Raw genomic sequence first — 22469 nt, 5'->3', positions numbered from 1 at the left:
CACTAGTGCGCACACCTCCTGCTTCCGGTGACTGAAGCAAGGGCCATAGAAGCATTTGGGGGACAGGGAGGCAGCCTATATTTTTGTTTTCTTCTCTAGAGATGGCTCTTGGCTTCCTTGCTGTGCTTGTCTGTAGAGGCTCCCCCCCCCCCCGGTGTGCCCTTCTTGCTCCCCTTCCATTGGCGGACAGCATGTCTGAGACCAAGGCAGCCATTCTTTGAATGAGCTGATGGCCCCTGCACAGTTACTTGGCAGGAAGTCCCATTGAACTCAGTGGCACTTGCATTGGAGTAAACAGGCATAGAGCTGGCCCCTAGGCAGAGACGGGAAGCAACTCCGGTGTTGGATGAAACAAGGGGGATCCCAGCTGGACGTTGCAAAGACGCGGTGCCTGGATGTTGGGGGTGGCGCTTTGGGCTGGCCTTGGAGACTGGGCTACACCAGCGGCCAATGCCAAGGTCACTTGGCACCGAGGCACATTAACAGTTGGCAAACCCCACCCCAGGACCAAATTATTTCCAGTAATAGTCGTGTCATGAAATGAATAATAATAATGGCCAGAGAAGAAGCGCAGGCAGTGAACACTTTCTTTTCGTGATCTTTGTGTATATATAATGCCTATATAATCATATCAATACACAGGCTTCTCTTGCGGGCTGCTGCTTCCAGTGCTAGCCAAATCATGGCTGCAGCTAGTGTCACCGCTGCCACCTTGGGATGGCCTCCTGGACACCCCCCACAGCCTGGCACCCACCCAGTGTTGGCCCCCTCCCAGTCACCCTCTTCGTATGCCACTAGCTGCACCTCTCCCTAACTGTGACTACAGCAGCAGTTTTTTCTGGCAAAGTCCCAGTGGGGGGAGGACTTGGCCCATCTGGTGGGTCTTAGGAGCTCCAGTCATGTGTCCCCCCCTCCCCCATTTCTGGGGCCTGTGCCCAGGAGGAAGGCATGGCTTGAGGGCTGATGGGGTGCGTGAAGCTGCAGCCACCCCATTGCCTTGGTATGTGGGCATCTGTGCTTAGCACCCATGGTGCTGCTGGGTTCTTGGCCTGCCTCTGCACTTTCCCACGTGGCAGGCGTTGTGTTGTGTGAAGCCATTCCATCTGCAGTGCGTTGACGTTCTCTCTCTGCACCCCACAGGGACATCTTGCGACAGGGGGGCTCGGCTGTCGACGCTGCCATCGCCGCCTTGGTCTGCACCTCAGTCCTGAACCCCCAGAGCATGGGCCTGGGTGGAGGTGTCATCTTCACAATCTACAACGCATCCACAGGTAAGAATGACTGGGGAAGCCCTCAGCTCTGCAGGGGGACCCTGATGAGGTGGTGAAGGTGTCAGCTGTGTGGCCAAGGGTGCACCTTTGCTTTGACTTTCTAGAGCAGGGGTGTGGGCTATACAAAATGAGTTCAAGCTAAATGGCATTCATGGTGCCTGCTGAGGGCCAGAAGTGATGTCCTTAAGCAGGAAGTGACGTCATTAAGCAGATAAAATAAGCACTTGGATCTCACAGAGAAACTCATCAGCTTCCAGTGACTGAAGAGAAAATGTGCAAACCTGGATCAGATTTTCAGGATATGGAAGAGATCAGTATCATGCAGGCCACCCTTTCCGCAGTGCCGCTTCTGCCAGAGCATCACTTTGCAGTTCAGCAGCTGAGAGGTGGCCTTAGCAGAAGCAGCACTGCAGAAAGGGCGGCCCATGTGATAATTGGGCTCTCCCAACACCTCTGAACCCCCACCCCCATCCTTCTTGGGCATTGAGGTAAGGGGCAGGCCTTCCTTGCCTTCTGAGGTCTCCTTCCATCTCTCCCTCCTAGAGCCTCGGCAGTAGTGGCACTGCTGAAAGGGCAGCACTGGGACAGCTCAGTTATCACAGGGGCCGGATAAAGAGCTTCCGTGGGCTACATCTGGCCCAGAGGGCTTATGTTTGACACTCCTGCTCTAGAACAATGCAGCCCAGTCATTTTAATGCCCACTTTAATGCCCATGTTGAATACCCACTTGGGAGATAAAGCGGGATATAAATTTATTTATAAATTTATTTAAATAAATAAATGATCTTGCTTTTGAAATTGCTAAAAATGTAAAAGTCTTTGTTAGTAACCTGCACTCACTTGAAGGGTTGGAGAGAGAGAGGAAAAAAACCAAATTCTGGAGTGTGCTTGGGTACTATCAGGAGTATCTGCCAATGCTGGTGGCTATCAGAAGGACTGCTTGATCAGGCCAATGGGGGGGGTGTGGAAAAATAAACTGTCCAACCAGCTGCCCCAATGGGGAAGTGTAGAGGCAGGAGACAACCTGCCCTTTCCTGACACTGCCACCCTCAGCTGGTATTCAGACTCTCCTTTGATGGCCATCAGGACTAGTCACCATTGATGATTGATTATTTAATTATTGAAAAGATTTATATCCCACCTTTTTGATGCCAAAGCAAATGCTCCAAGCAGCTTACAGTTCAGATTAAAATATGCAATATATAAAACAATAAACCAAATCACAAGAAGGATAATGCAACCAGTTGGAGGGAGGCAATTATCTGTAACCAGCTACAGAGACAGGCAACAACACATCACCCACATGCAAGACGGAACAGAGTCCTCGCTGGAAGACCATGAAGGAGGGGCAATTCTGTATTCCCCCAGTAGGGAATTCCATAGTTGTGGCACCACTACAGAGAATTCCATAGTTGTGGCGCCACTACAGAGAAGGTTCGCCCCCAGCCGCCATCCAGTCTTGAACTCACTCAGGCAGTCATTTTCAATCACTGTGCCATGGCACACTGGTGTGCTGCGAATGGTCTGCAGGTGTGCCATGGGAATTGTGGGAGGGTCATTTTTTAATAGGGCCATTGGGAGATGTGGGGGATGTGAACCCCCCCCCACACACACACCAACAGCATGGTGTGCCTTGTCGCTTGTCAAAAAACCAATGGTGTGCCTTGACAATTTTAGCACCTTGTCAGTGTGCCATGAGACGAAAAAGGTTGAAAATCACTGTACTAAGGTATTGATCTCTTCTCCTAACTGAATTTTTCAGTCCTGTTTTAAAGAACTCAGTTTGTGGCAGTGAGTTCCACGGGGTCTCCTCCACCCGCATTGTGGACAGGCCGCTGCGGGTGGGGGATCCTGTCAACAGGGTGCCGCTTCTCAACATGTCTGCGCAAACATGGTGCTCTGAGAGAAAACCCTGATGGGTCAGGAAGAAGAGGTTATGTTGTTCCTTTTTTGTTTCCAGGAGAAGTGGAGGTGATCAATGCTCGGGAAACAGCCCCCAAGACCATGGCCCCAGATTTGCTGAATGACTGTCGGGACAGTTTTCTCCCAGGTAATAATGGAGCTTATTGCATTTTGTAATTGTTGGGTGACATAAAAGAAAGAAAAAATGTGAAGCGACCAGGAACCGAAGTCCCCACACAGGGGGATGGAACAAAACTTGTTCATTGGTGGAGGTGGGAAAAAAGGTGTGGTTTTTTTTGGTAGATTCCAGTGTTTTCCAAATTAAAAGTGTAGAAAGTGGTGTTATGGAACAGGCAAGTCAAGAGGCTTGTGCTGTATCCAGCGCAGGATAGGGGCCAAAAGCGGCTCAGCCAGAGGAAAGGGAAAACTTTCCCCCTTACCTCTGGGCAAGGTGCCTTTCCCCCAATGGGTCTCCTCACCTCTTGAGGCGGTGCAAGTCCAAGGACAGCAGAGCAGCTTCAAGCTGCTCCAGTCTCCCCAGGAACAGGGGTTGGGATCCGACCTAACTGCTGGATCTCAGTCCCACTTCCCACTCCCTGCCTGCCCACCCACCTCTGGGGCTGCCCGCCCTCCCCCCGCCTAGGAACACCTCCTTCCCGCCTCCTCCCCACTCCCTCTCTGCCTACCTCAGAGCCTTGCGTCGGCCCAGCTGGGCCAACGCAAGGCTCAGTGCCTCCATCAGTGTGGAGGCACACTAGCCTAGCCAACTCCTGAGGAGGCGCATACGTGCCTTACGGCATGTTTGCAACCCTCCTGGGCCGGCACAAACCTGGGTCAGGATTGCGCCCTAAATTATAATTGCTTTAAAAGTGTACTAGGGAGGTGTTGTAGGTAGTATAGTGTCAGTAGATGCGGCCACAGTCATTACACAGGCCCCCCCCCACAGTCCTGCCCAACAGGCACCAATACATAGAGGTGTTAGAAAACAGTGTTTTTTTTGCAAATTTTTTTTAATTTTATTTTTTTTTGACAAAAATGAGTAGAAAGCGGTGTTATGTGTTTTTATTTTGTGATCACTGTTTTCTCCCATGTCCATTCATAGCTCCTAATCAAGCCACACTAAATAATTAAATATTGTGGGAGACATTTACTGAGTTGGATTTACTTGTGAGTACCCAAAATATAATGCAAGAAGTGTGACTGTGGGGAGGGACAGTGTTGGATGGCAGACACTCTTCCCTTGTAATTCTCCTTCGGGCTGACTAGAACATAATAACACAAGGCGAGCTTTTCTGGATCAGCCCAAGGAGCACACAAGGCAACAAAATGCCCTATCCTGTGGCCAGTCCCTCGCACCTGGCATTCTGAGACAGCCTACTTCTAAAACCAAGAAGCTGCACATGCCCATTACAGCTTATAACCTGTGACGGACTTTTCTTCTAGAAATCAGTCCCCTTTTCAGGCATTTAGTCCAAATGCCATCAACAAGTCATGTGGCAAGGAGTTCCACAGTCTAATTACATGCTGGGTAAAAAAATATTTTCCAGCTGTGAAAATTTATTTATTTACTTCATTTATACCCTGCCTTTCTCCCCAAAGGCATCCAAGGCAGCTAAAAGCACGTTCCTGTTGCGCATTTCACCCCAACAGCGCTGCCAAACTGCCCTGGTCAATGAGGGTCAGCAAGGACCTTGTGGGCTGGTGTCCATGGGTCCCGAGGCTGTGATGGTGTCCAGGACAGGCAGCTGCCCACCTGCTAGCGCCGTGCGTTTAACAGCGCAACGAGGCACGGTTGTGATGTGGCTGCACCACAGCTAGTGACATTACGCTTGCCTGCACAGGGGCCAAGTGGATCGCAGTGCCGGGCGAGCTGCGTGGTTATGAAGCGGCCCACAGACGCCACGGCAGGCTTCCCTGGAAGGCACTGTTTGAACCAACCATCAAATTCCTTGAGCCCGGCGTTGAGATGTCCGTGGTTCTGAATCGCTTTCTCAGCCACCCCCAGTTGGAGCACGAGTTGAGAAACTCCTCCTTGAGGTAAGGGAAACCAGTCCCAAGGAACCCTGGGAGGTGCTGCCCATGTGGGGCCACCTTTCTCCAAGCCCTTTCCTCATTTCCTGAAGAACTTCACTGGATCAGCCAAAAGCCCATCCGGTCCAGTTTCCTGTATATCATAGTGGCCCCCCAGAGTGGCTCCCACCCCTGGGAGGGTTCAAGACATTCAAGACAACAAGATCTCTGCATCCTGTTGCCACTCTCTTGCACCGGCCGTTCAGAGGCAGCCCCCTTCTAGAACCAGGAGGTTGCATATACCCATCATGCTTTATATCCTGTGATGGCTTTTTCCGCCATAAATCTATTCAGTCCCCTTTGAAAGGCATCCAGGTCAGACGCCATCACCACATCCTGTGGCAAGGAGTTTCACAGACTAATGACACGCTGCATAAAAAACATATCCTTTTGTCTGTTATGACTCTCCCGCCACTCAGTTTTAGTGGCTGCCCCTGGTTCTGGTGTTGTGCAAGTGGAAAAAGAACTTCCTCTTTCCAAGTCTATCCATTCCATGCATCATTCTCTATGTCTCAGATGTATGTGCTTAGACCTTGAGGAAGATGCTGAACTTTCTCAAGTTCCAGGCTCTGTTACAGTGCTGCCCTTGACCTATTTCTGGTGGCAAATGACCAGTTCTGGTTGCAGATTCTGCTACTGTTTGAACCCGGAGCCCAAAGCTGATATTGGGCGCGCGCTCTCTCTCTCTCTCTCTCTCTCTCTCTCTCTCTCTCTCTCTCTCAGCAAATTGTTTCTCAGTGCCCATGGTGCTATCTTACAACCTGGAGAAACATTGCACTGGCCAGCCCTGGTGAAGACACTGAGAGCCGTGGGGGAACATGGAGCCAAAGAATTTTACAGCGGGGAGACAGCTAGGAAGTTGGTGGCAGATGTGCGGAAACAAGGTAGAGAACTGCTGCATGCTCCCCCCCAGCAATGTTGCCCTTCTCCACCTTTTGCTGCCAGACCTCCTCCTTGCTCTCTAAAATAGCTTGAGCACTTCCCTAGGTAGGCTAGATCACACCTGGCAATTAAAGGTTGGCAACCTTCAGTCTCGAAAGACTATGGTAGAAGCCTACAGCACCCGGTATTCCCAGGCAGTCTCCCAACCAAGTACTAACCAGGCCTGACCCTGCTTAGCTTCCAAGATCAGACAAGATCAGGCATGTGCAGGGTAACAGTTGCTGCAATTAAAGCAGCAATCCTATGCCCACTTTCCTGGGAATGAGTCTCACTGAGCACAGTGGGACTTCTGTGTAGACACGTATCGGGTTGTGCTGTAGGTCTCCTCTTCTGCAGCAGCTGTAAAGCTCTGCAGGTTGTATCGTGACCACTCTGGATTAAATCAGTGGTGGGAAGAGGGGTGTACCTCTGGACGTCCAGGTTGCTTTCCCACTGAAAACGGTCTCGACAAGCAGGTGTTTAAAATCCTGGAGATGCTGCTTGCTATAAAGTGGGCCCTCCTTATCCTTGACTCGGCACCTGGAGGTTTCAGCATCCATGGATGCCAAGTCTGTCCCTCAGAGGGCCTCTGGGGACCTCCCGGGCATGACTGGAAGCCTCTTCTAGTTCACCTTGACAACTTCCAGTTGCATCCAGGAGGTGTTCTGAGGTGCAGGGAGATCACACACGGTCTCCCAGCCTCCACAAAGTAGTGCCCAAGTACAACTAGAAGTTGCCACCATCAACCAAAGTGGCTTCCTGGTTGTGTCCAGGAGGACTTCTGAGGAGTCGGGAGGCCAGTGTCGCCTCCAGGTAACTTATGGTGACACTAAGACCTTGGCCCCCACGGATTTCATCATCTGGATTTTGGTATCTGTAGGGGGTCATGGAAATGATCCCCTGAGGACGCAGAGGACCCACTGGATTTTAAGAACATAAGAACATAAGAACAGCCCCACTGGATCAGGCCATAGGCCCATCTAGTCCAGCTTCCTGTATCTCACAGCGGCCCACCAAATGCCCCAGGGAGCACACCAGATAACAAGAGACCTCATCCTGGTGCCCTCCCTTGCATCTGGCATTCTGACATAGCCCTTTTCTAAAATCAGGAGGTTGCACATGCACATCATGGCTTGTACCCCATAATGGATTTTTCCTCCAGAAACTCGTCCAATCCCCTTTTAAAGGCGTCTAGGCTAGACGCCAGCACCACATCCTGTGGCAAGGAGTTCCACAGACCGACAACACGCTGAGTAAAGAAATATTTTCTTTTGTCTGTCCTAACCCGCCCAACACTCAATTTTAGTGGATGTCCCCTGGTTCTGGTATTATGTGAGAGTGTAAAGAGCATCTCCCTATCCACTCTGTCCATTCCCTGCATAATTTTGTATGTCTCAATCATGTCCCCCCTCAAGTGTCTCTTTTCTAGGCTGAAGAGGCCCAAACGCCGTAGCCTTTCCTCATAAGGAAGGTGCCCCAGCCCCGTAATCATCTTAGTCGCTCTCTTTTGCACCTTTTCCATTTCCACTATGTCTTTTTTGAGATGCGGCGACCAGAACTGGACACAGTACTCCAGGTGTGGCCTTACCATCGATTTGTACAACGGTATTATAATACTAGCCGTTTTGTTCTCAATACCCTTCCTAATGATCCCAAGCATAGAATTGGCCTTCTTCACTGCCGCCGCACATTGGGTCGACACTTTCATCGACCTGTCCACCACCACCCCAAGATCTCTCTCCTGATCTGTCACAGACAGCTCAGAACCCGTCAGCCTATATCTAAAGTTTTGATTTTTTGCCCCAATGTGCATGACTTTACACTTACTGACATTGAAGCGCATCTGCCATTTTGCTGCCCATTCTGCCAGTCTGGAGAGATCCTTCTGGAGCTCTTCACAATCACTTCTGGTCTTTACCACACGGAAAAGTTTGGTGTCATCTGCAAACTTAGCCACTTCACTGCTCAACCCTGTCTCCAGGTCATTTATGAAGTGGTTGAAGAGCACCGGTCCCAGGACAGATCCTTGGGGCGCACCGCTTTTCACCTCTCTCCATTGTGAAAATTGCCCATTGACACCCACTCTCTGCTTCCTGGCCTCCAACCAGTTCTCAATCCACGAGAGGACCTGTCCTCTAATTCCCTGACTGTGGAGTTTTTTTAGTAGCCTTTGGTGAGGAACCATGTCAAATGCCCTCTGAAAGTCCAGATATATAATGTCCATGGGTTCTCCCGCATCCACATGCCTGTTGACCTTTTCAAAGAATTCTATAAGGTTTGTGAGGCAAGACTTACCCTTACAGAAGCCAGGCTGACTCTCCCTCAGCAAGGCCTGTTCGTCTATGTGTTTTGAGATCCTATCTTTGATGAGGCATTCCACCATCTTACCCGGTATGGATGTTAGGCTGACCGGCCTATAGTTTCCCGGGTCCCCCCTCTTTCCCTTTTTAAAAATAGGCGTGACATTTGCTATCCTCCAATCTTCTGGCACCGTGGCCGTTTTGAGGGACAAGTTGCATACCTTAGTCAAGAGATCTGCAACTTCATTCTTCAATTCCTTAATAACCCTTGGGTGGATGCCATCAGGGCCCGGTGACTTATTGATCTTTAATTTATCAATGAGGTCTGAAACATCTTCTCTTTTAACCTCTATCTGACTTAACTCCTCGGTTAGGAGGGGCCGTTCGGGCAGCGGTATCTGCCCGAGGTCTTCTGCCGTGAAGACAGATTTTGTTTTTCCTACTTTCAAAAATGTTCCCAAGGAGTGTGAAAAGGGCACTCTTTGGCCCAGAGAAGGAGCTGCTTCTCCCTGTTGTGCCTGCCAGCTACCCTCAGGCACCAGAAGTGAGTGGAAAGGGGTCACTGGCCTTTGGGGGGGGGAGAGCTCTGTACTTTTGCTGTCTGTAATCTGTCTTGGGGACACTTTGCCTGAAAGGCAGGGTGGGAACCTTTGAGGCAAGGTGTTGCTAGCCTTGCACAAAACCTGTGCAGCTGATCACTAGAAGCTCCGATCTGTAGTAACTTGCACGTGTATCTCAAAGGTCATCCCAGGCACAGCCCGTTTGTTCTCTGAATCCAGCTGATGGGACCGTCGGGGGCACAATGAGATGCTGACTGGTTTTTCTCTGCACATTTTGATCATCACATGCAGGATCTGCAAGCCCCTTCACTGCCCTCCTCTGACCTCTTTCTAGGTGGCAGCTTGACACTAGACGATCTCGGCAGTTATCAGGTCAGGGTGGTAAAGGCACTGAACATTTCCCTGGGTAATTATGCCATGTATTCTGCCCCTGAACCTGCGGCGGGACCAATCATCTTCTTTATCCTCAATGTCCTGAAAGGTAAGGGAAGAGCCCCAGCTTGCTGAGTGCTGCCTTGTTTGGTGGGGGGGGGGGCGTTTCTGCTCCCCACCATGACTCTCTTTGGAGCGAGAGATGGTGGATGGTGGACCGCGACCCAGGTTTTGACCCACCAAATGCCCCAGGGAGCATGCCAGATAACAAGAAGATCTGCAAGGCTTCCTGGGAATTGTAGTTAAGAACATAAGAAGAGCCCCACTGGATCAGGCCATAGGCCCATCTAGTCCAGCTTCCTGTATTTCACAGCGGCCCACCAAATGCCCCAGGGAGCACACCTGATAACAAGAGACCTCATTCTGGTGCCCTCCCTTTCATATGGCATTCTGACATCTCTGCCTCTTTCTGCCTTTCAGGGTTCAACTTCACCAAGGAGTCCATGAGCACGCCCGGTGGCAGTGCCACTGCATATCACTACATTGCTGAAGCCCTGAAGTTCGCCAATGGCCAGAGACCCAAAGTTGAGGACCCAAAGTTTTCCGGAGCTGAAGAGGTGGGCGGCCTGGGGCCGGCGGGTTCTTCCTGCTCCTTGCAACCGCGTCACGAGGGCAATTGCTTATCTCCTAAATGTTGTAGCAGGCCCATCCCCAAATGCCTTGACATAGGTTTGTAACGTGCACGTCGGAGGACTTGAAGGGTGTAGCACAGCCTTTCTCAGACTGTGGGTTGGGACTCAATTTGCGGTGGGTCCCACAGAACCTTCAATGAAACCATGGGTAACGGAAAGATCCTATAACTCTGAGGTATTCGGTCTGTGCGTCCCGGCTCCCTAGGCAGGCACGGCCAGCTGCCAGGGGCGTCATGAGGCGCCTCCAGGAGAGAGGTAGCAGCAGCTGCAGGACCTAGTAGTAGTAGAGTAGAGTAGCTGAGATGCTCTGCTCCGCTGCACCTGCCACCTCCCTACTTGCTGCTTTTCTTCAGCTGTGAATGAGGTGGGTGGGGCAGTGTGGGGTGGGGTGGGGAGGGCATGGGAAACATGGTAGGGGGAGGTGGGAGAGAAGGCTGGCTGGGCAGCTAGCATCTCATCAGCACAGGGCTCGCTCTTGGCGGGCTTCAAACTGGGAGGGAAGCAGTGCTTTCCTCCGCTTGGGAAGGAGGGAGCCCAGTCTGCTCATAGTGGGGGGGGGGAGGGTGTCCAAATGCCCCAGCCTGCATTCCTCCATCTTGCCTGGGGGGAACAGGGGTGGCATCCGCATGTTGGGGTGTATGTGTGTGAGCAGCCCCCATCTACTCTGGGGGTGAGTTGTAATCTTGCTCTGTGTGGCTGCAGTCCTAACCACACTTTCCTGGGAGTAAGCCCCATTGACTCAAATGGGACTTACTTCTGAGCTGACCTACATAGGCTTGGGGTCTGTGTCAGCTTAACCCAGGATCCTCACCTTTCTATTTTTCCTTCCCCTTCAAAAAAGAGAAAAAAGCCACTCTTGATGGCTTTGTCTCCAAAAATTGATTAAAAAAATGAAAATACCCATTCCTTTTCAGCCACCCCCCTTTTTCCTTCTGCCTCCTGGAGGGGTACTTCCCATGTTGTTGTTGTTGTTGTTGTTGTTGTTATTAACAGTATTTATATACCACTTTTCAACAAAAAGTTCCCAAAGCAGTTTACAGAAAAAAATCAAATAACAAATGGCTCCTTGTCCCAAAAGGGCTCATAGTCTAAAAAGATGCAACTCCAGCAGGCAGCCACTAGAAAAGACACTCACCTCCTGCTTAATAAAAGAGGAGCACCCACTTGAAAAAGTGCCTCTTACCAGTTAGCAGGGGGTTGGCTGCTATTTGTATTGGCAACCTTCAGTCTCGAAAGACTATGGTATCGTGCTCTGAAAGGTGGTTCTGGCACAGCGTCTAGTGTGGCTGAAAAGGCCAATCCGGGAGTGACAATCCCTTCCACACCGGGAGCAAGTGCAGTCTGTCCCTGGTCTGTCTCCCGGGCTATGGGCCTTCCTTCTTTGCCTCTTTGCCTCAGACTGTTGGCCAAGTGACTCTTCAAACTGGGAAAGGCCATGCTGCACAGCCTGCCTCCAAGCGGGCCGCTCAGAGGCCAGGGTTTCCCACCTGTTGAGGTCCATCCCTAAGGCCTTCAGATCCCTCTTGCAGATGTCCTTGTATCGCAGCTGTGGTCTACCTGTAGGACGCTTTCCTTGCACGAGTTCTCCATAGAGGAGATCCTTTGGCTCCTATTGTAAGGTTGGCTGCTATTGTAAGACAAAAGGCACAATCCTAGCTAGGTCTACTCAGAAGTAAGTCCTATTGTGTTCAATGGGACTTACTCCCAGAAAAATGAGCTTAGGATTGCAGCCAAACAATCTCTAGGTCTCAGTTTGCATCAGTTTGCAATTAGCAGATACACACAAAACAGTCTTCCCCTCCCGAAGCAGTGTATAATTCTAGTGTATAATTATAACACCTTCATCCCCATTTTGGGGGTAACTGAGGTGGGGTGATGTAATGGGGAACCGTGGCTAATGGCCACAAGGATCAGGGGAGCCGCAGGCTGGAAAAGTTTGAGAACCACTGAATAACTGTAGCCCTCAAGCCCTGTAGCTATTCAAAAATCAGATAGCTGCTAACTGCCCTGCAAAGAGCTGAGCTCCTCCAGTTTGCAAGCTTGTGTAAATGTAGGGTGATCAATTTCTGAGTGTCTTTTTTCTGAAGTGTTCCCCCCATCATGTTCATCAATGACAGTTAGTGGGGGGCAGGTGAAGGCTGGTTAAGTCTTGAGGCTTATCCTCAAGTCTTGAGGCTATTCATCAGGGCTACCTTGTTACAAGAAATGGATCAAGTTGTTTTTTTGGCAAATAAATAAATAATGACATGTAAGCAAAAATTAAAAAAATATTTCTTTCTAGATCACTTATTTAAAAGCCTCATGAAGATAGGTGGGTCCTGATAGAGTGTCATTTTAATGAGTGGGTCCTGCTGCTAAAAAGTTTGGGAACCCCTGACATAGCAAATTCCAGAACTGCTGGATGGTTTTCCTGTTCTCAGAGTTGCACAATCACAATCTCCTTTGCTGACAATGTTGTTGTTAAGTGTGGGGGCTCTAATCCGGCCATGTTCTGCGGAGGAACGACCTGGCTGTAGCAACTTGGAGGGTTTTGCTTGCAGGCGCAGATGACCCACATCCCTGAATGTTTTTGGGTCCACCTGAGATGTACCTGGTATTTGTCCTTTGAGCAAAGATGTCAGCTCTTTGGAGAGATTGTGGGGCTGTTCCTCTTGGTGTGCCTGGTGCAGTGTGTTCCACGAATGCCAAAGTCCCCATTTTAACTTGGGGCAGGCGACGCGCTTGCTGAGGCACTTTCTGGCTTGGCAGGTTTGCCTGACCGAGATGCGCTCTGTTTCCAGGGCAGGATTCGTGAGCTGATCTCAGATGCCTTTGCTGACCATGCCAGGCAGCAGATCGATGGCAGAGGGAACCACACAGCCTCCCACTACAACCTCAGCCAGAGGAGCATGGGGACGTTTGGCACCTCCCATGTGTCAGTTCTGGCTGAAGATGGCAGCGCCGTGTCAGTCACCAGCACCATCAACCACCCGTGAGTAGGGGGGGCTGGGCGGGGGGCATGCGTCCTTCCACAGCTTCTATGTTCCTCCAATGGGAGAACATGCTTCAAATGAGTCCACAAGCAGCAACCAGGGGTAGGAGGAAAGCAGCCACTCCAGCTGGGTACGGAAAGGGCAAAAGGCTAGTGGTGAGCTGAGGTCCTCCAAGCCTGGCCAGGTGGCCTTGAGTGAGCCAAGAGCAGCTCTTGGCCAGGCTGAAGACTCTCCTGCAGCTGTCGAGCAACTGCAGGGTCTGCACCCCCTCCCTGGCCAGCAGGAAGGGTGGGTTAAGCTGGGGAGAGGAAGGTATGAAAGGTGGGTGTGGGGGCCAAAGAAGGAAGGCACTGGAAGGATTGGGGGGCGGGAGGCAGACAGCGCCAGCATTAGGAGCTGCAGGGCCCCATTGGAAACATTTTTGGCAAGGACCCAGCAGGTTCACAGCCAAGGTCTGTAGAATCTTAGAGATATAAATACGATTTATGATAGACTTTAGATCTCTCTGGTATGGTGGAAAGAGATCAATATGCGCACTTTTAAAAGTGCACATGAGTTCCTGGACCAAATGGAACTGAGCTTTTTTAATATCAAAGTTCAGGCATGTCAGCCCACAAGTAAACAGGCAAAAGGTGTAGATAACCTTTGACAAGTAGTTACAAAATCATTTGCTTTAGTGAACTGTGAAATGATTGAGTAAAAATGTTAATAATTAATAAAGCTTGCAGTGGGGTGTTAAGTGTCTGTTGCAATGTATTGTTGTGTGTATCTGACAAGACTAGAACAGATGACCCTAGTGCGGGGAGACCCTTGGTGTGCGACGACCCTTTGGTGTAGGACCCAGTTGGGAGCAACTGGTCCAGCTGGCTTCAAGCCGGCCCTAGGGGCAGATAGTCAAAGTGTTGCCTCTAATTCCCCAGCCCTCCTGGGGAAGTCCCGACATCCAGTCCTGTTTCTCTCTTGTTAATTCGGACCTGCAGGAGGATTCTGTGTTGCCCCAAAGAGAGAGATGCTGGGCTGATCCTGGGAGCAAGGCGCTTCTCCAGCCCTGTCCCCAACCAGTCGGGGAGCAGCCCTTGACCAACAAGCCCCAGGGGAGGGTAGTGTCCTCCCAGCTCAGCGGCAGCTCAGGCTACTATCTTTTGGAGCTGGCCAACCAGCCTGGGACAGGCGATGCTGCGATGCATCTTCACAACTCATGTCCTTCAAAAATGAAGAGCAGTTTTGGGAGCCAGGCATCAGCAGCAGAGGCGTGGGGGGAACAGGGGGGACGACTGCACAGCCTGTTCAGTTCCCCCCCAGCAGAAAAGTTGCTGCAGATCACAAAGTGATCCCCACAAAGGGACACGCCTTCACCGCTGTGCTTTCCTCCCCCTTTTAGGTTTGGCTCGATGGTGTATTCTGACCAAACTGGGATCATCTTAAATAACGAACTTGTGGACTTCTGCATGAAGCAGTCGAGCAAAACTGTCTCTCCAGGTGAGCCCCCACCCTCTGTAAAGCACACCCTCTAACGGCGCATGCTTGGAGCAGCATATTGTTGCAATCTGGGGGGTCTGCATAATCGTCAAACTCCAGAAATCTGGGCTGCTCATTTATTCTGAAGGTGCACTTTGAGCTTAGCAGATCTCTGACCGCAGACGGTCGTAATGTAAAGAACTACCCAGCAGCCCCTCTTCCCCTGGCTCACAGCAGGGACCAGAGTGTCTCCCTTCCTGCCAGCAGGGCTGCCCCAAGGCAGTGGGCCGCTTGTTGCTCCCCTTAGGCGATCATGTGCTCCTCCCACTGCCTGGAGCAGAAGAGGAAGCCCAGAGAACAGAAGAGTGGTGGGCCGGAGTGCCTGCTCACACACCAGGCTCCTGTCCTCTGCACCTCTGCCCCCTCTTCCAATGCAGGAAGCCCTCCTCATCCGCAGGCTTGGCACCTGTGGATTTGAGCATGTGTGGATGCTGGGCCTGCCTGTGCCACAGAGGGCCTCGGAAGGCCTTCCGGTTCACCCCAGTTACTTTTGGTCGCATCTGGAAGGTGTTCTGAGGCATGGAAAGACTGCTCTCAGGGAGCCCCACCTCGGAACACCTCGGGGACGTGACTGGAAGACGCTGGTGTGAGCTGGAAGTGGCTTCTGGCTGCATCTGGGAGGCCTTCTGAGGAGTCTGGGAGGACGATGCAACTTGTGCGGCCTCCAGGTGAGTGATTGTGGTGCCGCAATGGGCCCCCCCTGTGGATTCCAGCATTTGTAGACTTCTGTATGGATTCCCTGGAATGGATCTCCTGCAAATCATGAGGGCCCACTGCACCAGGAGTGGGAGGAAGATGAGGAGTGTGGAGGTGAGTGGGCAGGTGGATGCCTCCTGCCCTGGGTGATATTGGTGGGCCTGATGGATGAACCAGCCGGAGCCTGCAGCAGAACGCCTTGCCTCTCTGGCTGTCTTCCGGCAAAGAGGTACAGGATGACCCGACCTTGATGGATTCTGTTTATAATCCTTTCATCCAACACAGGGGCTGAGTGGGTGGGGGGCTGAGAACAAGATTCCCAAGAACGTAGTGCTTTTGCCCGCCCAGTTCTGCACTCTGCATGCCTTTGCAGAACGTCCCGCCCCATATCCAGCTTGTACAGAGTTGTTTCTTCAAGAGGCATCGACCGTCGCGCGAGCAGCTCCTGCTTCTTGCTCCTCTTTTTTCTTTGCTGTTGTTTTTAGGAGAGATGCCCCCCTCCTCCATGGCACCCTCCATTCTCATCTCCAGGGATGGTCAGTCCAAGCTGGTGATTGGCGGCTCCGGGGGCCAGTCAATTGTCCCCGCCTTGACCCTGGTGAGTGGACAGCTCTTGGTGCCTTGCCTGGGCTCATTGTAACCAAGGCCACCCTTGCTGGGACCCTAAATTAAACTCATAAGAACATAAGAACAGCCCCACTGGATCAGGCCATAGGCCCATCGAGTCCAGCTTCCTGTATCTCACAGCGGCCCACCAAATGCCCCAGGGAGCACACCAGATAACAAGAGACCTCATCCTGGTGCTCTCCCCTACATCTGGCATTCTGACTTAACCCATTCCTAAAATCAGGAGGTTGCGCATACACATCATGGCTTGTACCCCATACTCGGGTAACCTCCCAGCCTCCAGCAGGCTGTGTTGCTGGGAAAAGTGCAGAAATGCATTTGGATTGCTTGGCGACTTTCAGAAATGCTCTTGCCTGCAGTCAAAACTGCACAGGGTGACCTCACACTCTGCAGATCAAGGGCTAAGAGAGGCAAGGAGGCTGGTCAAGGAGCTGGGGCAGCTTCCAGTTTGTAGGCCGTGTGGGAAAACAGCTCAGCAAGTGGACTGGACACATGTGCAGGTTGTCCCAACATGTGCCAAGCACAGTGTTTATTCTGCTCTTCCTTCAAGGAGCAAAGGGTGGTGTGCATGGTTCTTCCCCTCCTTAGTCCTCACAGCAACCCTGCAAGGTAGGGGAGACAGAGGCAGTGACTGGCCCAAGGTCACCCAGGAAGCTTCATGGCTGAGCAGGGATTTGAACCTGGATTTTCCAGGTTTAAGACCCTCCCAAACCACTGCCCCATCCTGGCTGTCAGTGCAGTACGTGCAGAACACATGGCTCTAAAGCTGTGTCGGGTTCACAGGAAGTTGTTTATTAAAGCATTGGTATCCTGCACTTTCCCCCTCTTGCAAGAGAGGCGTGAATAACTGTGGGAAGGCTGCACATCACAAATCCAGTTGGACTGCTGGATCAGGTCAAACCGAGCCATCTTGCTGGTGTGAGTGTGGAGCGAAGCCATGAAGCTGAACCTTCAGCCCATCCCTCTCCCTCAGCTCAGCCTACCTCGCAGGGTTCTTGTGGGAATAAAAGCATGAGGCAGAGACATGTGTGCTGCCTTGAGCTTCTTAGAGCTCAAGGTGGAATAGAAATGTCAGTAGCCCAGCATTCTGATTCCAACAGTGGTCAGGTGGATGCCCCAAAAAGCTCGTTAGCAGGGCGTGAGTGTGGGGGCTCCCATTTGTCTCCTCACCTCTGGAGGCCTGCTGTCTCTGAACAGGGAGATTTTCCTTGGCTATCAAGAAGAAGAAGAATGAACACTTAGCGTGTGTATTGTGTGCAAATGTTGTTCCAGAAAATCCCCCCCATTTTATTGTATTTCTGGTTATGCTACTGTGATATCAAGGCCTTCATCTATGGATGCCAGCAGGCAAAATGAACTCTTCTCCCAGAAAACACTGGCCTGCAAGCCTCATTCCCACTTTGGTCAAGCTCAGACTCTTGTTTTTGTATTTCCTCTTCTCCCCTCACAATCACACATCCTGGAAGGAAGCTGACATCTCTAGCTGAATGAAACTCAGTAATCCTGTCAGACAGTTTTCCGTTGTATCTTCAGTTGGTGTTTGCTTTCCTGACCGCAATTCCAGTAACTTCTGTACGCCTGTATTTTGCATTAAACCTCACTTAAAGTTGCTAGACATCCTCTGGCACCAAAGAGCTAATATGCATTTTAGCTGACACTGCTAGCCCCGTTTACCTGCATCCTGGTTGATTAAGAGGAATTCCCTCCATTCACACCCAAGTTACCTATTGGTACATTAAAAGTAAACACCCTAAGCTACACATTTATCCCCCAAACATTCTGCTTGCATGTAAGCAACTTTTCAATATCCTCAAATGCTAAGGAGGTTTGACTAGCAAATGGTCGCTCTCCTGAGTGCCCAAACATGGAGTCACTCTCCTGAGTGCCCTAACACAGGGTCACTCTCCGGGGCATCCACGCATGCTGCTCACAGAAACTGCTGCTCACAGACCAGACGTCCGGACAGGTAGCCGTGCCTTGTGCTTTGAACTCTTTCTCTTCCCTCACCCCCCTTGTTCCCTTCTCTCCCCATCTTTAGCCAGCAGCTGGGGTTGGCAGAGCAAGGATCCCTGGCATCCTTCCCTACCATTCTTCTTTCTGATTTCTTTGGATGCACCAAATACACTCACACAACGCTGCACTCACCACAATAGGGCACTCTGGTTAGGGCACTACAATAGTCCTGTACTGATTTCTTTTGGATATCTAAGTTGTGTCCCTTTTAATAAAGCTGTAATCATTTATTGGAATATTTCTCTCAGTCTCTTCTTTAAGTAAAGGGGATTTCTGCAGAACACTGGTTCGCATCCAATCTAAGGTCCCAGTGTTCCAATAGACCAGGTGTACTAATTCCCCTAAACATCAAAACCAGGCTCTTTTGGTAACCATGTGTTTCACGTGTATTGTCCGGATGTTGTCCTTATAGCAGCCCTGTGAAATGGGGAAGCACTGCCCCACCTTGCAAATGGGGAAGGCTGAGTCTGAGGGGGAGGGGCTGGCCTGGGGCCACCCAGCAGAGACAAGATTCCTAATGGGCAGAGGGCAGCCTCGTCACCAGCACTGCTTTCCCACACTGGTTTTTGTGGCTGGCCCCTGCTCTTGTGTACGTCTGATGGGCTCTTTTTATTGCAGGCGATTGCCAACAAGCTGTGGTTCGGGTACGACCTGGACAGGGCGATTCGGGCCCCGATTCTATCTGCCACCACTGCTGGCTTGTTGGAGTTTGAGAGAGGGTTCCGTCAGGTGAGGCACGCGGACCAGCCATTCCTCTCTGGATTGGGAGGCCCAGGAGTGGAGGCACATGTGGCTTTGCTCCTCAAGGAATCAGTGCTTCCGGTCTTCCCCTTTCCCCTGTCCCCTTGCATGCCTCACAGTTCCCTGCCAGGCTCCAGGCAAGAGCAGGTGGGTTGGTGAGCAGGTGGGACTTAATACTTTTTTTACCCAGTGAGTAATTAATCTGTGGAACTCCTTACTGCAGGATGTGGTGATGGTCCCTGGCCTAGGTGCCTTTCAAAGGGGATTGGACAGACTAATGGAGGAAAAGTCCATCACAGGCTACATGCCATGATGGATATGTGCAATGTGCCTTGGGTGCCCTTCGGGGAGAAAGGCAGAATAAAAATCTAATAAATAAAATAAATAGATGTCCTTGTTTTAGGAGTAGGGCTACCTCAAAATGCGCGGTGCAAGGGAATGGCAACAGGATGCAGATGTTTTCTTGTGTGCTCCCAGAGGCATCTGGTGGGCCACTGTGAGATACAGGAAGCTGGGCTAGGTGGGCCTTCCTCTTGTCTAGCTGGGCTCTTCTTACGTTCTTAGGGGCATCCTCCTGGTCAGGCTCGGAATGCAGGAGAATATTCCACCTGCACTGAGTGGATGGGAAGGACAGGAGGTGTATCAGGATAGTCCTCTCTGGCCCTCCTTTTATTCAAACCAGGATGGACGTTTTATTTGGGTCTGGAGCAGGAAAGCAGGCAGCAACGACATATTTCAATGGCAGGCTCACAAAGCTGCACATCATGCTGGGGAGCCCACTGCCCCTGCCCCAGTGAGTGAGCAACACGCGCATGCCAGAGTTGCAGGGTGGGAGAGCTTGTGTGCAGTTCTCCTCGGGCTGCTTCTGTTGTGGTGGGCGAGTTGGAATGATCTGAAGAGGCTGGGGAAAGCAGGGGCTTCTGCAGGGCTGTGAGCAAGACAGCCTTTGGCTATGTTCAGGGCCAGCCTTAGGAGCTGCAGGGCCCCACTGGAAACATTTTTTGTGGGGGGGGGGCAGGTTCACAGCCAAGGTCTGTAGGATCTAAGAGAGATCAATAAAATTAGCCTTTATCTCTCTAGGGTAGAATGGAAAGCAATCAAAATGTGCGCTTGAAAAGTGCATGCGAGTGAATGGACCAAATGGATCCAAGCGATTGGAATATAAAATTGCATTCATGGAAACCTACAAGCCAACCAACAAAATGTACAGATTGTCTTTGAAAAGCAGTTGCAAAACAATAGCTACAAAACCATTTGTTTTGTGAAATGATTGAGTAAAAATCGAAGCCTACCCTTAGGCGAGGAGCCCAACTGGCTTAAAGCCGGCCATAGCTGTTTAGCGTAGCTGTTACTTGTCGAGAAGGGTTTCTAATCTTCTGGTTTCCTTTTTCCTCCTTCTCTTATGGATTATTTAGTGCCGCGTTTGGGTAAGAAAATGTTGCATCTTGCGTGTAGGTGTTCAGTATGCTCTGCATATAATTTTTTGGGGGGGAGAGAAAGCATCTAAAATGCAAGGGCCCCCCTTCATTTCAGTGGGGCTCAAGGAGGAGACCTTTCTGCTTGAGTCTGGGTGGGCCCTGTGGGTCAGAGCTGCCTGCCCCCACTCTGCTTTGCCCACTGAGTACTGTAATGTCCCGAATGCCACTGCTGTGGATGGCCACCCCACAGGAAGGGCTCTTTGGCCATGTGTCGCCTCCAAATAGCTTTACAGGAAGACTCGTCAGGCAAATTAAACTCTCGCGTCCTTTGCTCGTAGGACGTTGTGGCGGAATTGCGCAGGAGGGGACACAGGATCCGCGAAGCCGCTTTGTCCCTGAACGTGGTCCAAGGCATTTCTCAGGACGGCCCCTGCATCTTCCCCTATTCGGACGTGCGCAAGAACGGGATGGCATCTGGCTATTAGTGCTATGGGGGGTGCCCCAGAGGATCCACCTGCCTGCTGTCCTCCTGACACGTTGCTACCCCCTTCTGTGACTTGGCAGCGGGTCCCAGGAACAGGCCGTGCCCAGATTCTCCTCACTGCTTGTTTCTCTGACATGTTTGCATTGGAGTTGTGTTTGCAAATGGAAGCAGCTGCCTGGAAGATGGAGAACTGGACCAAAAATCAGCCGCTTGCATTTGCCTTCTGTTCTGATCTCTGCGTCTGAGAGTGCAGAGCTGGGCCTGGTCTTTCTTTTCCGAACTTTGGATCCTTGGTCCTGGCTGCCAGCTGACCATTCCGGGAAAAGAGCTGACACTGAGCCGACAGGAGATTTTTCCCTAAATGATCAGTGGGGGAGCAGCCTGAAGGTTTGGCATACTGTGAAGGCAGCAGGGTGGGGCCTGATTGGGGTCCTCAGGGGTCCACCACAAAGGGGCCAGGCTGTTGTTGGCGAGGCCCGAGTTGGCAGACGTTGCGTGGTATTTTGCCTTTGGTGGAGAAGGAGCCGTGTGCCTGTTGTCTTTGGGATTTTAAGCCCCCTTCCAGGGCGGGAAGGTTTCTTCCTTTCTCTCTCATCAGTTTTTGGCTGATTAACGTGGCTTTGGGTTTCCAAGAGCATTTGCCCGAATGGAACCCTGAATCGCAGGAGCAGCTTCCTGGGATTGAGGCAGACTGGTTTATTTTGGGGGGGGGGGGGCTGAGCATGCCATGAGCAACAAGGCCTCTCATTGCACTGGAAGGAACCGGCCCACCTGCCAGTCCAGCCAGGTGTGGACTTTCCTCCTTGCTTCTGGACTTGTCCCTTGGTCAAGCCGAGGGTCTCCTCAAATGCCTGGCTCTGTGGAGCTGCCAAAGGGCCTGGCTGTACCAGGTCTGCCCCCTGCACGGCCACCAGTCCTCTCTGCCACATTCTTGCCTGTCGCCGTACTATTGCTGGCTTCTTTTTGCACTAGCACCGGCCTGGCCCTCCCTGCTTTCCCAGATGGAGGCATTTTATTGTCGCTTCCCTGCTATGGGGGGAGTCTTTTTTAGTAAGCTCAGGGTGCAGGGCAGCCTCCTGTATTGTGTGGGGTTTGGTGCCTTCCTTTGTGTCCCTGCTGTGTGCGAGTGCTTGTGTCTGTGCTTGTGCTGTCTGTCCCAGGTCTCTTCCCTGGCTTCCCAGTCTCCTGTTTTGAGTGGAGACTCCTGTTGCTGGCCAGCAAGCCTGACACAGGTGCAAGCTCAGATCCAGGCCGAAAAGCTCCCTACCAAAGCAGTGTGCGATTCTGGCTGGGTGGGTGGCTGGGCAGGCTTGTGGATACAGAAGGAAAGGCTGCACTGGCTGAAGAGAGATTCCCAAAGACTTCTGAACCTTTTCCTTGATGCAAAAGTTGTTCTTGTTCCTAATAAACTCATTTTATACCTGTTTTGGTTTCCTGGCTGTTGTAGAGGGGCCAGTTTTGGACAGTGGGAGGACTTGCAAGGGTCTTATTGGGGGCTAGAGGCACATGCCCAATCTGTACGCCTGCCCCACACCAAGGTTGAGTGTAGGCTGAAAAAAGTAGCTGTGGAAAGCCTCAGAATTGGTCTCCCCACTTCAGTGGTTTGTCTGCTGGCTGGGCTTCCCACCAAGTCAGTCATCCAGGAAAGCAGAAGGCTGGCTGGGATGGTGGCTGGAACCACAGCCTTTTGAGGAGGTGGGGGAAAGGATGATGTCTTCCCTCTCGCACAACACCAGAACCAGGGGATAGTCACTAAAATTAAGTGTCGGAAAAGTTAGAACAGGCAAAAGAAAAGATTTCTTTGCCCAGCAGCTGGTGTCATTGGCTTAAGGAGAGCATTCAACACCAGCTGTTTTCCCTCAGTGGCCTCATGTATGTACTGATTGACATGGCAGCAGAAGAGAGATAATAG

At 51.4% G+C, this 22469-nt stretch overlaps 1 protein-coding gene across 1 annotated transcript; it reads left to right on the top strand.

Moving 5' to 3' along the window:
* The first annotated feature begins 1143 nt into the window (after positions 1 to 1143).
* Positions 1144 to 21982, top strand: GGT5 (gamma-glutamyltransferase 5). The gene is made up of 11 exons (XM_066609815.1): positions 1144 to 1271; positions 3232 to 3321; positions 5015 to 5210; positions 5967 to 6127; positions 9359 to 9505; positions 9877 to 10013; positions 12869 to 13059; positions 14442 to 14539; positions 15760 to 15872; positions 18533 to 18643; positions 20412 to 21982. The coding sequence occupies exons 1-11, from the start codon at positions 1223 to 1225 to the stop codon at positions 20556 to 20558; spliced, it is 1440 nt and encodes a 479-aa protein (XP_066465912.1). The 5' UTR covers positions 1144 to 1222; the 3' UTR covers positions 20559 to 21982.
* Positions 21983 to 22469: the final 487 nt, after the last annotated feature.

This window comes from Tiliqua scincoides, chromosome 14, assembly GCF_035046505.1.
Source record: "Tiliqua scincoides isolate rTilSci1 chromosome 14, rTilSci1.hap2, whole genome shotgun sequence".
Classification (NCBI taxonomy): Eukaryota; Metazoa; Chordata; class Lepidosauria; order Squamata; family Scincidae; genus Tiliqua; species Tiliqua scincoides.
This window is presented reverse-complemented; position numbering and strand designations above follow the sequence as displayed.